This window comes from Hirundo rustica, chromosome 1 (assembly GCF_015227805.2).
Source record: "Hirundo rustica isolate bHirRus1 chromosome 1, bHirRus1.pri.v3, whole genome shotgun sequence".
Taxonomy (NCBI): domain Eukaryota; kingdom Metazoa; phylum Chordata; class Aves; order Passeriformes; family Hirundinidae; genus Hirundo; species Hirundo rustica.
The window spans coordinates 3,211,568-3,230,903 of NC_053450.1; the positions used below are offsets into that span (position 1 = coordinate 3,211,568).

The 19,336-nt window shown below is 41.9% G+C and overlaps 1 protein-coding gene across 6 annotated transcripts in view; it reads left to right on the top strand.

The window, feature by feature from the left end:
* Positions 1–17,938, top strand: part of SLC45A4 (solute carrier family 45 member 4) — a 79,898-nt gene extending 61,960 nt beyond the window's left edge. For all 6 annotated transcript variants that reach the window (XM_040063081.2, XM_040063025.2, XM_040063072.2 and 3 more), the window contains 6 exons: positions 10,894–11,082; positions 13,352–13,531; positions 13,642–14,717; positions 14,817–14,916; positions 15,901–16,112; positions 16,990–17,938. In XM_040063081.2, the coding sequence (XP_039919015.1) occupies positions 10,894–11,082; positions 13,352–13,531; positions 13,642–14,717; positions 14,817–14,916; positions 15,901–16,112; positions 16,990–17,352 (2,120 nt within the window). In that variant the 3' untranslated portion in view covers positions 17,353–17,938. The remainder of the gene's footprint in view (positions 1–10,893; positions 11,083–13,351; positions 13,532–13,641; positions 14,718–14,816; positions 14,917–15,900; positions 16,113–16,989) is intronic.
* The last annotated feature ends 1,398 nt before the right edge of the window (positions 17,939–19,336 follow it).

Here is a 19,336-nt window from a genome sequence, read left to right on the forward strand (position 1 = left end):
TTAAAAGTCTCAGCCATGAGCAAGTCCCAGAACATTTGGGATTGCCTAGCCCTGCTGTTCATCTTCCCTTGCTTAATTATGTCAATCAGGCTTTCACCTCCCCCATGAGGTCTGGGACGAGCAGTGTGTAATGGTACTCAAAGCTTCCTTTGAGCACAAACTCCTTGCCCTGTAGAGCAGATCAGCGCCAGAGCAAGGAGGGCACAGGCTGCACCTACTGCTGCCTCATGGTGCTGCTGGGCAGCCCCATATTGAATAGGTCTCCCTTAAGCCAATATGATTTTAATTAAAAACTTGTTCTCAAGGTGAAAAGTTGTTTGTTGACCAGACCTTTTTAGGAGGTGGGAGGGTTGCTTCAATCTGGTTAAATACCCAGAGTTAACAGTTCAGGTTTGACTCTACTTGGAGTAAAAACTAGGGGTTAACACGAGTTTTCGGTTGGGATTTGACTCAGCCATGTAAGTAGGTAGCCATATTCCAGGGTATTAATGTGTTAATCACTGGAACAAAAGCTCCACTGTTGATTACCGGAACAGGTTGCTGAAAGATTTTTTGCTTGTGGATAAGAACCTCTTGTGTCTGGGAATTTTCAAGGAATTCAATCCAATGTCCTGTGTTTATAAATTTGTCAATATTCTAGAAACAGTGACGAAAAGCCCTATTGAGCTCTGGATAAACTGGGATGCTGCATCTCTTCAGGCAACGCATGTCACAGTAATTGATGTGTAATCTTGCAGCCAGAGGAGCGGGAAGTGCTGCAGTGTTGCGTAATGCGCCGAGCCCAAGTGGGGCATTGCGTACAGCTGATGCCTTTTAATTATATCCCATAAGGGCGAGGGAAGGATCAGTGTGATGAAACAGTTTATTGATTGCTGCATTCATACATGGGCCTGCACACATTTACACACTTAGGAGCGAAGGGAAATGTATGCTGATGATGCGTGTGTGACCTTTGAGTCCTGTGTCTGCAGCTTGCTTAACTGGCCAGCAACAGGAGACAGGCTAGGAATAAATACCCCAACGTTGTGAAGTCAGCCTTGGGTGGTTCTATGCTACGTAACACAACCTGTGTTTTTCTGGAACACTGAAGAAAGTTTTTGGTTTTTTACTTGATGTGGACACCACTGTTGTACCCTTAAAACTGCTCTACAGTGATGGTTAGGAAGAAAAATTTTTTTATTATTATTAGTGCTGGTTCAGCACACTGGAAGTTGCATCAGATTTAATCTATATTCTGTTTCAGCTCATTAAACTCTGTGATGCAAATGTCTTATTAGTGTCAAAGTGATATGTTTCTAAATAAGTTAATAAGTGAGAGAGCAAGAAAAGTTAAAAACTAGTTTCCCAAGAGCCAAAAAGGATGGCACAGATAATCTAGAAAACTTGAGTGAATCAGCTTCGGCAGGAGATGGGAACCTTTGGCAGTGTTTCGTTTCCTTACTCTCTCTGCCACTTATTTTCCTGCTGCAGCATGGGCAAAGTTTGTTTGGCATTCTCAGTGTTTGAGCATAAAAGGTTCAGCTTCTGTCTTAAGTAAAGCTGGCACTTTACACTGTACCCTGGCAAAAATACATACTGTGAGTTTGATAAGGATATAATTCAGTAAAACCTATCGGAATTGCCAATTAGCTACAGTTGAAAAAAAAAAAAAAATCTACAACAGCAGTTGATTTTTTGGCCTTTCCTTGAGCAGGGCAGGTCATATGCATTGCTTTTGATTCCGCAGCAGCAGCAGCAGGAGTAGCAAATAAATCAGGTAATAGACATATGTGTCAATATTGGAAAAGGAATTAGGAAACTGGATTGTTATAAAGGCAGTAAGCTAGAAACAGTGTTCTACCTGAACTATTTTGGGTAACCTCTGTGGAAGTAGGCTAGTATGAGGGTTAGAAATTTTTAAATAAATAATGGAAGCTTTAAAAGCTAATGCTTGACAGCATTTGTGATCATGCTAAAAGGAAAATCACATTTGCCTGCCTGCAGATCAGCCCATGTGTTCTCTCTCTGATGCCTCAAACCTCAGCTGTTCCCAGGCTTTTTCTTCCCCTCTCCCCCTTCCACACATACCTTTGGCTCACTTCTCTTAACATATGCTTCTCTTTCCTGACACAGCACCATAAAACTGGGTTATAAACCAGAAATTGTCAGGAAAGCCACATAAACCTTTCTACAACTTTGACAGAACAGCCATGCAGCAGCAGAGCTTAATGAAACACTGACGACTCCCACAGTTGCCAAATATGAGAAGGGGAGGACAGTTGTAGGAGGTTGAGAAGCAATAATTGAGTAGAGACAGAAAATGGGAGAGCTGTATGATGAAATCCTTTAAGAGGCCTGTCACTTATTTCCTTAATTCCATTTTCCAGAAATGTTATTTAACCCACCGTGGTTGCTGCTGTCAGGTTATTTCATAGAGATTTTCAAAAGGCAGAATAGCTTTGCCAGAAGGAGATTTTACTCTTCTTCAGCTTAAAAACACCTCCAGAACTCTGTATGTGTAACACCACACTAATATTTCTGTACTGAAGCTCTTTGAAGAGCAAGGGCTTTGTTTTATTGCCAGTTTAGATGGTCTTTCAAAATGGATGGGTCTAGCCTAGGTGCAGACATGGCATGAAATAGTTTCCAAATTTTTGGAAGTTAATTCTGCTGTACCAGTGCTGACTTGTTCACATCCAACTCCTAAGGAAATCTAAAATTTGAAATACAAGTTTTAAGGAAATGTCAGTTTGCCTACATCTCTAACCTAATGTCATAATTTTAATTTTCCTATTAATAATTTGTTCCTTTCTCTGATGTAGATGCAGATTTTGTCTGGAGTCCTGTACTTATGATAAGGAGTAACTAAAGCAGGAATGTGTGTACATTTTAAAGGCCTGAATGTGCTGTAGGAGATTTGAATATCACAGCAATTTAGGAAGCAGGTTCCTGTCCTAGAAGACAGACACTGCCCCAGCCCTCTCCCCTGCAAAGTGTATCTCTGGTCTTCTGGGTTTTTCCTGACCATTCCAGGGTGGCTGCAGCTGACTTCTGCTGGTAGTTTTGGAAAGAATTTTCTGCTTTATTGCCCTTGGATGTCAGGTTTTTGCAGTGCCATGTTTTTTATGTCTCTACAATTTTCCTATGAATTCTTTGTTTGCTTGGTTATCACTCTCCTCAGTGCCCATAACCCCCTCCAATGGAGAAATTGCACTTTATCCCTCCAGTCTTGTGTCCCACGAAAAATTCCTTGTTTGCACAGAGGAGGCAGCCCTGTATATCATCCAGAGCAGCTGAGTGAGACAAGAACTCAGCATCCCAGCCCTTGTGCAGCCATCCCTGCTGACAGGAGCTAACCAGGAGGGGGACGAGGGAGAGGAGAGACTTCTTGCAAGTGGGTGATGTTTGCGTTCCCGCAGCATTTGGCTTGCAGAGCACACATACTCCTGCCTGTGAGATGTGGATATGTGCTGACAGCTCGTGCATGTTGCAAGCTAAGCACAAGAGCTCTGATTCGACAGGCACAGGAGGAATTTCAGGATGTGAATTTTACCAGTGAGAAGATTGAAGCCACAGTTTTGAGATGCTGTTTATGCAGTAGGCTGTTCCTGAGACACTGATCAAGATGCCTGACAATGCCAGGCAATCATTTTAAAGTAGGAAGCTAAGCAGCAATGAAAAACCTCACAGTTTTGTTCTGAGTTCTTCCACCTGCTCTCTTGCAACTGAATTGAGTCCTGTGATCACAGCTATTGGTCAGTTTTTCACCAGTGTTGTGCTATTTGCTGCTTCTTCAAGTGGCTTCTGAGCAAGCACTTGGCTTGAGCAAGTGCCTTATACAGGCTGGGCAGGAGTCATTGAATGAAGAGCAAAATTTGCACCTAAAAATCAAGTCCTATATAAGCTTCATTTCTTCTCACTGTAGCAGCTGTAAGATACTGTCACATTAGCGGTGCAAATTTGAGGCTGTCTTGTCTCATGTGCTACCACACTCTGATTTCAAGAATGCCTTAAAATTATTTCCTTCTTAAAAGTTGGTACTCTCATTGCTCAGATCATGGTAATGGACGCCAGGAGAAATTACTGTGCTTTTTTTTTAGCCTTTCCCTGTTGGTCAGAGTTCCTGTTTCAATCCAGAAGTTCGAATGTGGTTTCTGATGGGCACAACAAACTCTATGTACAAGTCCTGACTGTTCCTCAGTAGTGCTCAGACCACCAGTCAGGCCTATCCCAGTGCATTGGTTCAACATGTGTTGGCTCAGGTGTGGTTTCTCTGGCAGCTCGGGGTCCCTCTCTAAGCCATTAAAAGTCCTAAAATCTGAGGGAAGATAGCAAGAAGCAAAGAATATATGGTCAAAGTTTCATGGTGTCACAGCAGATTGTTTGCAGTTTATCTGGGAGATACACATGTCTGGCAAATCTGTATTTTTATTTTAAATGTAAAGGAATTCATATTTGGCTGAATTTATGAAATTATTCTGAAACCCCTACTCCTTATATAGCTCCTCCAAAGCTAAATTGTTTGAGTTTGCAGTGGTTCCTACAGTTTTTATGTATAATGAAAAACAGATACCAGAGTTCAAACTTTTTCACAGCTTTTTGACAAGCATTGGTTCTGCTTGGTACACTCCTTAAAAGTAGTCTAAACAAAGCAGATTGTATAAGCAATGCAGTTTTAAACAGATCAATGTGAAATATTTTTAGCAGCATGCAGTATTTTTATACAAGGATGAAATTGTGGAACAGAAAGCATTTGCAGAGCATGACAGCTTCTTGTGTTCGTTCAGAAATTTGTATGGTGTTTATTTAAAGTGTATAAACAAGTCTCTAGGTGATGATTTCTAACAAATGAAAATAGGACCTTAGCATCCTATTCCCATATCAGATCTTATTGTTAAGCTTATAAAGAACTATTTTTCCCCCAATAGAACTTATCAAAAAAGAGATTTTGAATAGAAACTGCTGCATGTGACTTAATCTTTCTTCCATGTAGCTCGTGACCTCACGCAGCCCTTAGACTGATGGTGACACAGTGAGCATTTCCTGTGAACCGTGAGCAGTGCTGGTCCCACTATTGTTGGGCACTTTTTTTGTCTGGGAAAAAACAAACCCTTATTTACTAGAAGCCAGTGTCCTGTTTGTTTGTAGCTGGCTGGGAAATGCCATATTACAAGGGTCTCAGTGGCAGTCGTCGCTCCTAACAGAAGCTGTTGTTGTGTTTTGCTCTTTTTCTCACTGATTTGTATGAGACTTCGGAGTCTGCCTTGTGACCTGCTCCACATTCAGTTCACGCCACAAATACTAACCTTGTTTATCCAATATGTTTTTTCCCTCCTCGGTGTTTCCTCAGATTAGCTGTCAGTAAAAGGCTAAATAATAATCCTCCAGTTATTATTCCTCCCCCGTGAGGCCACCGGGCTGCTTTCCCAAGTTGGTGGATGGTGGTTTGCTGTAAGAGCTGCTACCTGGCAAGGCAAGTGTGGAGGTGGAAAATTACAGACAAAATAAAGGAACAGCACTAAATTGGTAATGGAATGCAGCTGCTTTGGCCTTTGAGCCTGCATGTGAGTCTCAGCAGCCTTTGGTAAAGGCATGTGCTGCGTGGAACCGCTCCTGGCCATACAAAATCAGTCCCAGCCGACCCATGGTCTGTTCTATGGGGATGCGGCAACCCTCAGCAGTTGGGACATTTCACTTTTGGCTGTAAGAGGTTGTGGACAGGTTGTCACATGAATGACAATCTCATGGCTGCGCTGCCTTGAAATCCAGTCCAAGCCAGCATCCGTGCATCTGTTGTGCACATCAGAGACTGGATGCTGCAGGGCTGCAGGCCCAGCATGTAACCATAGCCCAGTTTATTTAAAATACACCTCCCAGCTGAGTCCTTGCCACCGCATGGGGGTGTCAGAAGGAACTTCTTGGTGTCAAAACATTCCCTCTGTCTCTACATTTCTGCTTACTGTTGTCTTTCCTGCCTCAGCTGTCTTCTGAGCTCTCTTCCCATTTTAAAATATTGCATAAAGTGGTGACATTCTGTAGGTTTAGCAGCGTACATATACAGAGAAAGGAACCATTAGAATATGTAATTACCTCCCTCAACTTTCTAACGCCCTTGCAGACAGAATTTTCATAAAGTTTCATTTTTGGACCTCATTCTTGTGAGGCAGAAAACCTCTGGAAAACTAAGGGGCGATTCTGTTGTTTAAACACAGACACACACACACATACACACAATTTCTTGAAGTATTTAAATTTTTAGTCTTTTTTTTTGCTTCTCTTGCCAAATCATGCATGCCAACCTGAATATGCATATCATGTATGCAGACATTCAAGATACTAAAACCAGAACAGCCTCTTTTAAGGCAGGAATAGCATTTGGGGGTTGGAGTTTTCCTTGTCTGTCTGGAATATTCTCATTTATATGAAAATGTCTAGCACTAAAGCAAGCTACTGTTGAAATGATGAAGGTCCTGAAGACTCTGCCAGCATGAAGGGTGAATTTTAGGAAGAGCATCTGTGAGGTACCTTTTGAAGTCTCACTCCATGGGACAGTGGAGGTCATGCTCAGTGCCTCAGAAAGCTCTTTCCTGGAAAACTGGTAGAATTCAAGGCTGTGAGCTTTACAAAAGTTTGATTTCCCAGCAACAATGCTGAGCACAGACATCAGAGGTGATACCTAAATCTGTACAGAGAGAGAAGACTCTTCTGGACACTAGAGCTCTTCAGAGTTTTGGTTCATTGGGCAGACTGAGCTTATCAATTACACATCTCAACTTTCAGATCTAGAAAGCAAACACAAAATGAAGCTCTGGATAATTCATTTTCCTGCCCATTGCTACAGTGATTGCTCTGTCTGCACATGCATTGCTCAGGTGAGGAGTCTGTCAGGTTCAGGAGGGAATTCTCTCAACAGCAGATTAATTTTTTTCCTGTACTGCTTTTAGTTTTCATATGCACCCGCTTCCCACCAGGAATCTTCTCTAACCCCACTCAGTTGTTTTCCACTTGAGTAACCAACTAAATTCTGTTGTGACAATCTCACAGTTTACATACTTACAGTAAAGCCGTACACATCACTTATAAATGGTAACAGTTTGAAATTCTGCATGACTGTATGTAAAACACACATGATGATTTTATAAACTGCTGGCCTTCTCTTGGAATGCGATTTATCAGGGCCCTGCCACTTAGCTTATGGAAGCAGTCCCATGGCATGGCTTCTCCAGCAAGAGAGAAAGCAGGTTATGCTCATGGCAGTGATTCCTGCCATTACCCAGTCTGTGGGAATGGCTCATGTTTCACTTGAAAGTTATCCCTTTCCTGTTTACTTGGGGGAGCACTCAAAGCTTTTTAGAGATTCTTCCATTTTTCTTGGCATGGGGCTATTAATTCTTGTATAGATTTTTATCATGGCCTCTTTTTCTAAAGATAGATATTTTGGCTGCTAATGAGTAGTTCAATTAAAAAAATAAATATCCGAGTGGGTTTTCTAAAGAAGAATCTTGAAGCATAATGTTCTTGGGGTTTCAAGTGTCCTTTTTACCCTTCCATAAAAGCTACATCCATGGCTCTGTTCTGAAATCATTGAGATTCATGTCTTCTGCAAAGTAAGCCATTTTCATTGTAAATATTTAGATTTAGGGTTTTATTTATAATACTTAGATGTTAGGAAGATCACCGTTTGCAATAAGTAAAAATAAATTCTTCCCAAGAAAGCATTTCAGCCTCTCTCCTCTGACTCATGCATGGAAGGATAAAACTCATTAATTTTAGTAATGTATCAGAGGTTGGGTAAAAAAACCTTTTTTCCTTCCTTTTACTGACCTGTAAAATCAAACCAGACCTTAATCTCATTTTGAGTTATTACATGCAAAGTTGATCTTGAAAGTACTTGAAGTCAAGTACTGAATGAGGGTTTTTTAATAATTTTAGGACATTTTTATGACAGTTAGCTGTGGCTATAAAGCATAAAAAATACCTATCTTTCCAGTTTAGAAATGTGCAGGTTTTACAGTTGAAGGAGAAATATTTGTAAACAGTTTTTAGTTCTCTGTGGAAGTCATTTCAAATGGTTTGTGTGTTTCCAGAGTTTGTTGTTGTTGTTGTTAAGATCTGTATACACCACTGAGAAATGTCATTGTAGACTGGAGACAAAGTGGTGGCCTCAAGGCCAGAGGGACAGTGAGATGTGCCAACCTCTGGTGTCACTGATTTGCAATCCTATTGCTTGTCCCTAACCTACCAGTGTTTCCTTGTTGTTTCTGCTCAGAGTCTCCATTAAAACAAATTGTTTGTCTCAATGGATGTTAGATTATTAAAAGAGAATCTTTGTGTCCATTTTACTTAAATATATCTATTTGATTGTTTATTCACATAAGATGTGATGAGGCTTGTTAGGATGATGACAGAGCTCTTCCCAGCCTTTACCCCTGTGTTTATTTAAAGTCTCTATATGATTTACTGCAAAACCTTCCCAGCGTCTCGCAAGTGTTTACTGATGGATGAGCTCAATTGAGACTTCCCAGCTCATAACTCACAAGTCACAACATAATTCAGAAAAGAAATGTCTGCTTTCAACACACAGCCCTCGTGCAGTGAAACGCCATCAAGTTATTCCAGATGGTGGTGATCACTACAAAAAAGATCCATGACATTGGTTAAGCTGCAGCTTCTCACTGTGTTTGAAACAGACTCTGCAGGGACTTGGCCTCCCACAGTAGCAACCTTGGGGATGCTTAACCAGTGCTCCTAGGATGGCTCTGTGCAGGCAAAAGGGGATGAGTATTTACACATTGCCATTTCTTCTGTGTCCTGAAGAAAAATCATTCACCCTAAATGCCCAGTCTTCAGTTTTACTAGCCTTGAACCAAATGTTTCCTCTTCCCCATCATTAATCAATTTTTAAGTCAGCTAAGTCAGCTCACGCACTGGTAATTGTCAACATCCTGGAGCAGGTGAAGTGCCAGTTAAACATGAGATGCCTGAACTTGCTTGTGTGCTTGGGAAGCTGTTGAACCTGGTGAAGTTAAAGGGAGTGTTAAAACCATAGAGAGATGGAAGCTTTCCTTGCACTTCTGCTTGAATTGCTGGCTTCCTAACTTGCATTTTTGATGGGGATACTGTTCATGAAGAGAAGCTGGATGGTGCAAATGAATGTAGCTGTCTGGGGACACTGTGGCTTCTTGAACAAGAGCTTTAGGTCTAATATGCAAATACACAGAGAGTTTTATCTCAGCTAAAACTTCCATGTCAGCCAAGACATCACCAAACAGGAAGAAAAGCTAAGCAGGAGATAGTGATTTGATTCATGATGTGAACACAGTGCCACCTGTACAAACAGCCCCTTCCTAAAGTTCTAAATCTTGTGCAAAAGGAGTCAGCAGTTCCATGGTAAGTACTGATGTGGAGTATTGGCCTCAGTACAGGCCTGCAGCTGCCTGTAACAAGGAAAAGTGGCTGAACCATGATGCCATTCCCTGTGGCACGAAGTTCATGGCAAACACAGATTGGGAAGTTTCAGCAGGGGCAGGTCTCTTCAAATTACTCTGGACTCATCAGGACAGCTGTCACTATTAGCTTGTTCATTAGCCAAAGTTGAGTCAAATCACACAGACCTTGACCTCAGACTTGGATTTTGAGTCCTGATGATGAAATTGGTCATTCATGCCAAAAAGAGCTTATTTTCCATAATATAATTTTTGTATCACAGAATGTGCAACAATCTTGGGAAAATCTGATCTCTCTCCTGGAAGAAGTCAGTCTTGCTAGTCAAGATTTGGTGCTACTTTAAACAGCACCAGATTAGACTTCCAAATCTGCATCAGAGGCTATTTTGGGCAGGGATTGGTATAATCCTGCTTGGTCATGGATGCCTCAGTGCGCTGAACAGGGAGCACAAGGTACAGGTTGATCTTGCCAGCAAAGGTCAAATGCTCACAATCACCATACATATATGGGTTTGGATAAATAAATGGTTTTCCTTCCTGGGATAAAGACACGGGGTTTTTCTGTCTTGGCATCAGTTGCACTGCAAGAAATAGATTGTTTTGTTTTTAACGTTTTTCTAAGAGCCGTGTCGGAGTGTTACCTGCCCTGTGCTGATAAAAGAGCGGGAGGCAGGTCCCAGAGGAGCCAGTGTGGCTGCTACTGTGGCCAGTCTGCCATCTACAGGCCACTGCTCCATGCTGGGGATGTGGAGAGCAGGGTTTGGGGGCTCTTTCTGCTCCAGAAATTATTATTTCTAGCAAACTGTTGTTTTCTAGTAAGTGCTGTGTAGTAGATTTTAACTTTTTCCCATCTGATCCTATGAATAGTCATCTCTGTTTTTAAGGAAAGCAAAGACAGTGGGGATGAGCAAAACTTAGATTTATCTAACTTGATGAATAATTGCTAATTGTTGGTTTTATTGTCTGTCGTTCATTTTTGTGGTTAGAAATAGGACATTTCATAAAACGTTCAAATTCTGTCCTTCACTTTCAGTCCATTAAATCTTTAATAACCCTTTTGTGGGGGTGGTCTTAGATGAAAACAGCACCACTATAATGTTCAATTTTGAATGTTAAAAGCTTTGTTGAGCAGGGGATCTGTGTGTATGACAGCCAGGCAGTTTCCAAGCACCCCAAAACCTTTGGGTTTATGTTCCACAAATCTGTAGAGGATTCCGTAGCAAATATACTCCAATTGTTACCTTCTTATTGCCCAGGTATTTGAAAAGTAAACAATCTGTGCTTTCTTTAGCTGTTTTCTTAACCATTGCTAAAGAACCTTAAATTAGTTTTTAATTTGGGAGAGAATTTACTGTAGATAAATTACGCTCAATTTACTATTTTCAATGGTGTAACAAAACTTCATGTATAGAGTGAAATGGTTGGTGTGTACCACATAACCTTTCCATCATTTTTGTTTTCATTTTAGGTCTTCCTGAACAGTACTACAGCCTCACTTGGTTCCTCAGCCCTATCCTGGGCTTGATCTTCACTCCACTCATAGGTTCAGCCAGTGACCGCTGCACGCTGAGCTGGGGCCGCCGGCGGCCTTTTATCCTTGCTCTCTGCATTGGTGTCCTCTTTGGAGTTGCACTTTTCCTTAATGGCTCTGTGATAGGTAAATAACAAGGAAATCCCCTACATGCATCCCCTGCTAATATACCTGCTTTGGGATTTTAATGTATGAAGTAAAGATAATGTTCTGCAGTTGGTTTACCTCATATTTAATGTTAAAATCATCAGAAATCTCCACAACCCTGCACTTGAGCTCTGTCCATCTTGCCTGTTATTATTTGAACTTGGAAGTTACAGCACTGTGCTGAGCATTGTGCAATCATAGCTATAACTGGTATTAATAACAATGTTATTAATACAATGGTTGCCAGCATAATGTTTGCAGTCCCTGAGACGAATTTGGTCGATCCTTAACATGGGAAAATTGTAGCAACCTGTTCACAGGGAAATGTTTCCTGTTGTGATCCATTTTCCCTTTAATGCATATCTGGCAACACATCCTGTTTCCAGCATTATTTCAAAAATTATCTTTTCACTTTTTCTTGTGCTTTTCTTAGACCCGGTATTGAAAAAGTCCAGAACACATTTAATATTTGTTTATCAAAAACTATGTGGGAAAATAATTTTTCCTGAGCCCCCATCAAAGCTGGTAAAAATAGTTTCCCTTGAACATAGTTTACTACGAATTTAATCTACAATCTCTTTGTAAATTTATTGTAGGAGAGGTGACAGCAAGTATGTTTAGGAAGATGTTTACAAAATGATTGGACTGATGCAAACAAAAGGAACTTAACACCTAATAACATCCTCTTGGCTCTCTTTTTTGGGGGTTAGATGCAGCTGAATTGTGAAACAGGTCTACTAATTGAGGGAAATGAGTGGAAAGTTACCTTGACTCAGCCTGTTAAAGCCAGACTGGAAAGCCAGGCTTCAATTCTCTGCAAACTGCAGTGGACAAACTATTTAGATAGATGACATTTAGTTTGTTTTTTTAATTTATCCAAGCAATAAATATTATTTATTTCAATTGTTATCATGTGGCGTTGTCCTGGGGTGACTGTATGGTTTGATATCAATTGTATTTAGTTGTCAACAATGGTATTTATTTGTTGTGTCTCCAAGACTTACTCCTCTTCTTCCAGATGTTTGCAAAATGTTAGAATACAACCCTCTCATGAGAATTTAAGTGATAAGAAGCTCTCAGTTCCCTACAGTAGTTTAGGTCAGGAGCCATTGATACTGGCAAGCAAACCTCTGGCTCAGTTTATAGGCTTATTTTGAAGCCTTCTAATAAATTAGCACAAAACATTTTCTTTCTTTTTCATTTTCCTATCCTTAATCTCCAGTTACTTGCAATCCCAATTGCAATTTGGGACAACAGGAGATGCTGCAAAAACTGTATCAGACCCTCTTTAATAACATGCCCTCTGGCAGTAGGAGTCATAGGGAGAGGAACCAAGAACACAGAGATTGACTAATCCCAGTCATGATACAGCCATGTCCGCGGAGAACTCCTTACCCTACTCCTGTTCTCTCCTTCAAAGAGCTTGTTATAAATGAGGATTCAATATGCAGGAATCAGCGTTTGAGATTTAGATGACTTTTGGTGGCTTAGCCAGTTCATCTCCTTCCACAGACATTTTAATCAGTTACACTAATGGTTTTATCAGCCTTGCATGTGTAACTTCTAAATCTCTGTGATTCGAGTAATTCATGCTTTTGTCACTGGTTCATCTCATGACATTATTATCCAGCTCTGCATTAATGCTACTCTGTAGACAAAAAGCATTTCATCTCATGCTGTCAACAGAAGCTGACTGATGCTTTTTGCAATGCAAAATACATCCATATTGCTTCATCCTTAAAAAATCAAGAAAATAAGAATGTTTAAGAAAAAGAGAGAGATGAAGGGGTTAAATTTCACTTTATCCTGATGTACTGCAACTACTGCACACTAAGCATTGTGTCCAGAATGCTGCCAGCAGTGCAGTTACCTATAGATGTATCTGAAAGATGAAGTATGTAATTTTGGATGCTCCCCTCTCCCACCATGACTGTCTTTTATAAAAACAGCCTTCAGCAACTGAAGGAAAATATATGGGAGGAATACAAAATAATATCCAGTGCTCCTAGAGATTCAAAAGATGCTTTATAAAATAGCATTTTGATAAATGTCAGTCTTAAGAACATTAAAACCATCTGTGTCCCAGACCTTCCATGGTGCTGTGCCAAAGAGCCGAAATTACCATTGTGCTCCATAAAGGAATGTTTACAGTGAGCGTGTTGGCCACCTCTCTCTTAATGTGTTAAGCTTGTTAGGAGTTTGCCCTTTTTAAATGAGATGCTCAGATACCTCTCCCATTTCTCCCCAGGTCTGGCTATTGGTGATGTCCCGGGCAAGCAGCCCATTGGAATAGTTCTCACAGTGCTTGGGGTTGTGGTGTTGGACTTCTGCGCCGATGCAACTGAAGGGCCAATTCGGGCCTACTTGTTGGATGTGGTGGATAGTGAAGAGCAAGACATGGCCCTGAACATCCATGCATTTTCAGCTGGTAGGAAGTTAGCTGAGATGTTTTTGGCAGCTGTTCAGTCTTCTTGAAGACCAGATTGTGGCTGAACTGATTTTTCCTGAGCTCACTTCTCACTTTTTTCTGTTCCACAGGTCTTGGAGGAGCGATTGGTTATATGTTAGGAGGGCTGGACTGGACACAGACCTTCTTGGGTAGCATTTTTAAATCTCAAGAGCAAGTCCTTTTTTTCTTTGCAGCCATTATTTTCTCTGTCTCCGTTGCTCTCCACCTTTTTAGCATTGAAGAAGAGCAATATAACCCTCAGCAGGACAGGATTGATGATGAAGGAGACACACTTTCCAGTGCCAAATTCAGTGGCAGTCTCCCTCCTTTGAATCGGCTGAATGTAATTGGTGAAGAAGAGCCATATGGAACTTCCATGTTCCATGATGAGGTTCAGTCAGAGCATGACCTCAATATGGAGTTCCTTGAGGTGAACATTGTGAGAAGCAAGAGTGACTCAGTTCTGCACATGCCCGACGCCACGCTGGAAATTGAATCGGAGCTGCTTTTCCTGCATGATATCGAACCCTCCATTTTTCAGGATGCTTCATATCCAAACACTCCTCACAACACGAGTCAGGAGATCATGAAGTCCAAACTCAACCACCTGTCTGCTTTCCTCAGGGAGAATGAGAAGGAGGAGGAAATGTTGCTTGATAATCGTTTAAATGAAGATAAAGTCCCAAACATCAACGGCTCCCTACCAAAAGAGTTCCTCAACGGACACGCCAGAATAGGCATGAAGCAATCCAGCACTTCCAACTCCATGCGGCGGCGGAGGCACATGTTCTACCGGCAGCCGTCCTACACCTTCTCGTACTACGGCAAGATCGGCTCCCACCGGTACCGCTTCCGCCGGGCCAACGCCATCGTCCTGATCAAGTCCTCGCGCAGCATGAACGACATCTACGACATGCAGAAGCGGCAGCGACAGCGCTGCCGGCACCGCAACCAGAGCGGCACGACCAACTCCAGCGGGGACACGGAGAGCGAAGAGGGCGAGACCGAAACCACTGTCAGACTCTTGTGGTTGTCGATGCTGAAGATGCCCAAGGAACTGCTGAGGCTGTGCGTCTGCCACCTCCTGACTTGGTTTTCCATCATTGCTGAAGCTGTGTTCTATACGGATTTCATGGGACAGGTCATCTTCCAGGGTGATCCAGAGGTAGGAGAGCAGTTCCCATGGGCAGACCTGCTCAGATTCCCTCCTTTCTGAGATGTGCTTAGTACAACCAAGTGGTGTTGGTGTTTTTGTCTGTTGCAGGCCCCTTCGAACTCAACTGAGCTGCATGCCTACAATGCTGGAGTTCAGATGGGATGCTGGGGGCTGGTGATTTATGCTGCTACTGCTGCCGTTTGTTCAGGTAAGAGACTGTGCAATCACACAGTGGAATGCACCTCATGCATATATTTCTAAGATAAAAGTAGAATCATGGAATATTTGGAATTGGAAGTGACCCACAAGGGTCATCTAAATCCTGGCCCTCCTGAAATAATGTTGCTTCAGTTCACATCCACCTCCTTTTTGAGTTAAAGGATATTTTGGAAAAGCATTTCTTGCAGTCATAAGGGGAAGGAAGGGCTTCTTTAAGAATCAATATTAAAAAGTTCCTCCATATGTAGAGGTGGAAATATGCACATATGGTTAAGTGGCGTAAAGCACAAAATGAATCAGAGGATACTGAGTGGCATTTAACAAGCCTTAGGGAAACTAAAATCATGCTTGGTAGAAGATTTAAGCATATGCAAGAGGGTTTTTGCAAAGACTGTTTTTAAATCAAAATTATAAATATGTATTTCTGAAAGTCATTCTGCAGATAATTTGGGCCTGCAATAGACTTTGAAATTGAGAGTTTTTGCCAAACTTAAATTCTGTCTTTTGCAGCACATCTGCACAGTTCAGTACCTTGGGGACGGGCTCTTTCTGAAGCAGGAACACGTCCTGTTCCCAGTGAAGGCTGGGCTGTGCTGGACAGCCCAAATATGAGCATCCAGAACCTAAACAGGGTATAGAGCTACCGTGGCCACATCAATCCCCTAAAACTTTAGTGAGTAAACCAGTATTTAAGGGAAAAGGACTTCAAACTAGAAGAAGTAGGTTTAGATTACATTTTAGAAAAAAATTATTCCCTATGAGGATGGTGAGGCACTGGAACTAGTTGCCCAGAGAAGCTGTGGATGCCCCATCTCTGGAAGTGTTCAGGGCCATGTTGGATGGGGCTTGGAGCAACCTGGGATAGTGGAAGGTGTCTCTGCTTGCAGTAGGGATAGTTGGAACTGGATGGTCTTGAAGGCCCTTTCCAACCCAAACCGTTCTGTGATTCCTGTTTTATTCTTTGTCCCTGCAGCCTTGTTGCAGAAATACTTGGACAACTACGACCTTAGCATAAAAGTGATCTACATCCTGGGCACGCTGGGTTTTTCCCTTGGCACTGCAGTGATGGCCATGTTCCCCAACGTGTACGTCACCATGATAATGATCAGCACGATGGGAATAGTCTCCATGAGCATCTCCTACTGCCCCTATGCGCTTTTGGGACAATACCATGAGATAAAACAGGTTAGTAGAATATTTGGAGTATATATGTGAATCAAGGCAGAACATTCATGTTTCCCTTAAGATCATGGTAGCAAAATGGATTTGTTAAATCCAGTTATTGAAGATACCTGTTTTGTTGAGGTGTGTGCCGAAGCTTGAATGGATAGTAAATAGCACGATTCCATGGTGCTGGAATCAGATAGTCTTGGCATTGAGTTGGGTCAGAGAGGGTCATTATTGCTTTTTCCCATGCTGAGGTATAAAACAATCTGGGTGGGTGTGGCAGATGAAGAGAAATTAAATTATTTTTGGTGCATTTACTGTATATCTAGTTGTTACTCCTGTCTTGGATGTGGTGTGTTAGTGTTACTCAGGTTTTTCAGAGTCTCAGATTTTGAACTGAGTCTGGAAATGCAGCTGTAATTTAGGGGATGCATAAAGCAAAACAATTCTCCTGGAAACAAGGACAATTTTGTCAACATTGACAAACATTGTCATTCCACTGTTCCATTTGGATTACAAATTACAGATTACAGAACGAACATTTATTACAAGTCCCTACATTGTGATTGAGAGGGGGGTCCTTTTTATGATCATAAAATTAATGTTTCATGTAACACCAAATGTTTCATGTAAAATTGTTTTTACAAAACCTAATCTTGGAGCTGATTTAGACTAGAAGTGACCCAGTCAATACCTGCCTCATGCTGCCACATCCTGAGGAGCATCCTGTTGCTGAGCAGATAAGGAGGCTGTTGCTCTGGAGTTGTGTCATGGTGCTGCACAAAGATGATGTGAAGTTGACAGTGGGGCTGAGAAATTCAAGGAAAGCTGTGGTGTTTAAGTATTGCCTTCATTCAGGGTTTTACCTCCTACCACGTTTCATGTCTTTTTGCAGTACATTCACCACAGCCCTGGAAACTCGAAGCGAGGGTTCGGCATCGACTGCGCCATCCTGTCGTGTCAGGTTTACATCTCCCAGATCCTGGTGGCCTCCGCGCTCGGCGGCGTGGTGGACGTGGTCGGCACGGTCAGAGTCATCCCCATGGTGGCTTCGGTGGGATCTTTCCTGGGTTTTTTGACAGCGACTTTCTTGGTGATTTACCCTGAAGTCAACGAAGAGCCAAAGGAAGAGCAGAAGCGGCTGGGTCCTCCAGAGACAGCTGAGGGCAGTGGCGCGGGCGCGGAGAAGCCGACAGTGCTGAAGCTGACGCGCAAAGGAGCCGTCACAGCGGAGCCAGAGGGCGAGTCAGCCGTGTGAGGCTGCCAGCGCTTGTTCACCCACATTCCAAGGAGTGCAGGTGCAGGATCAAGAACTTTTGTTGTGGTTTTCTTTCTTTTTTTCCAGGAAAGCAAATTAGGACTTTCACTACTTGTAGCTAAAATTTGCGGAAGAAAAGGCATTTTCGTGCAAAAATGTAAATTAAATTCGGTAGTCCTTCCTCTAGGTTTGAGCAGGTTGCTCTGATGCTAATTGCTTTCTCTGCAACTTAGAAATGTCATTTCTGAACACTTTTTTTATTAAGAATACATTTAGATTTCAAATAAGTTTTATTAATCTGCATGAGACTCACAGTGTATACAATTAGCAGTTAGAAAAATTAAGTTTTCAGCTGTTTTTAAACTAACAGAAAACGGAAGCTATCTTGATCTATAGTCTCTTGCCATTTTTTTGTCTGAACATTTCAGATTTCACTAGCATAATAACTGAATCAAATGCTTAGACATCAATTGATATTTTTTCACAAGCATGATAATTACTGGTCTGACAGCTACATTAATTTTAGACTTCATGTTTTTGTTAGTGCAATTACTGCAGAATCCTTTTATTTGCAATTATTTTCAAGGAAAAAAAAAAGCAATTACTGCAGTTTCTAAGAAACTGCCGTGAATTCTTTTAGTCATACTATTCACAACCACTCCCAAATCTGCTGCTTGTCAGGAGAGGGTGACACTGGGTGCTGGATGTCAGCTGTAAATGGAAGGAGCAGCAGCTGGGAGAGGTGACCAGCACTCACAGGTTTCTTTATCCACAAGTGCTGCATTTTATGAATGTCGTTGGAATACGCTGTGACAATTTTTAGCTGAGAGTTTCACATGCTGGTGAACTCGGGGGTTTTCTCAGCGTTTAAACCTGATCATCTCTGGATGAAGCTGCCGTGGAGAAAGGGCATCTCTGGGGTCAGCTTCGTGGGAGGGGGCATGCGGATTCTCTTCCGTAGGGAAAGGAAGTCATTGATTAATTGCACTTTTTATGATCCTTTAACCTCCTGGCTGGGAATGCCGCAGCCGAGGTAAAGGCACGGGGTCAGTACAACAAGGAGAACCCAAGGCCTACCTCCGTCACTTTATGGCATAGTCTGGGTGTATAAAAATCTGTGTCAGAACAGTTTTTAGGCCTTAAAATTCAAATGTTGCTGTTCCAGTCCTTGTGTTGGAGGAACTGTAGGCCGGAGCTCTTCTGAGCTGCCGTACAAATGTTGTCAGCACATCCTCCATGTCCCCTTCTGTGATTCAGGACACAGCTGCAGTGCAAAGATGCTTTTCTGGAAAGAGGTTGAAAGAGTTGTGCTAACTTGATTTAAAATAGGTTTGGATCACTATCCAGCAGCCATTTAAAGCAACTTTCAAAACTTGTGTTTCACAAACTTCCGATTGTCATTTGTAAGATGTGTTTGTGATGCTGTTGACTCATTTTGGTTTGGGCCCCCCGGGCCGCCATCAATCTGTGTGCTGGACAGGCAAACAAGCATGATGTGAGATTCCTGCTGCCTCAAACTCCTCCTCCTCCAAGACTTGCAAATGCCTGTGTCAATCACGCTGCAATCCAGGCATTCAGACAAAGAAGCTATATTTCAATATGAAAAGCAGTTTTTATTGAATTACTTGAATTGTCAATGTATTCAAGAAATGGATGTTTGGGTGTATTTGAAGGTGACATCTGTGGGTTTCTCTGAAGGCTTCCAGTCAATGTATATGGCCTCTGCTGTCAAGGGTAACTATGTTTTTAGGCTGGTGACATCACAGAGCACTGAAGTACATGTAATCACACAGGACTTAGGGGTTGTATTTGTTTTTCCAAGTGTCTTGAGGAAGTCTTTTTTTTTTTCTCTGTGGTGAATATTTTTTTATGTAGAACATGTACTGTGAACTGTATTCAGCCAGGGGCGCGATACTACTGAAGAGTATGAGACTTTACTGAAGAAAGCAGTTGTGAGAAATTCTGCCGTGAATTTTATCATCTC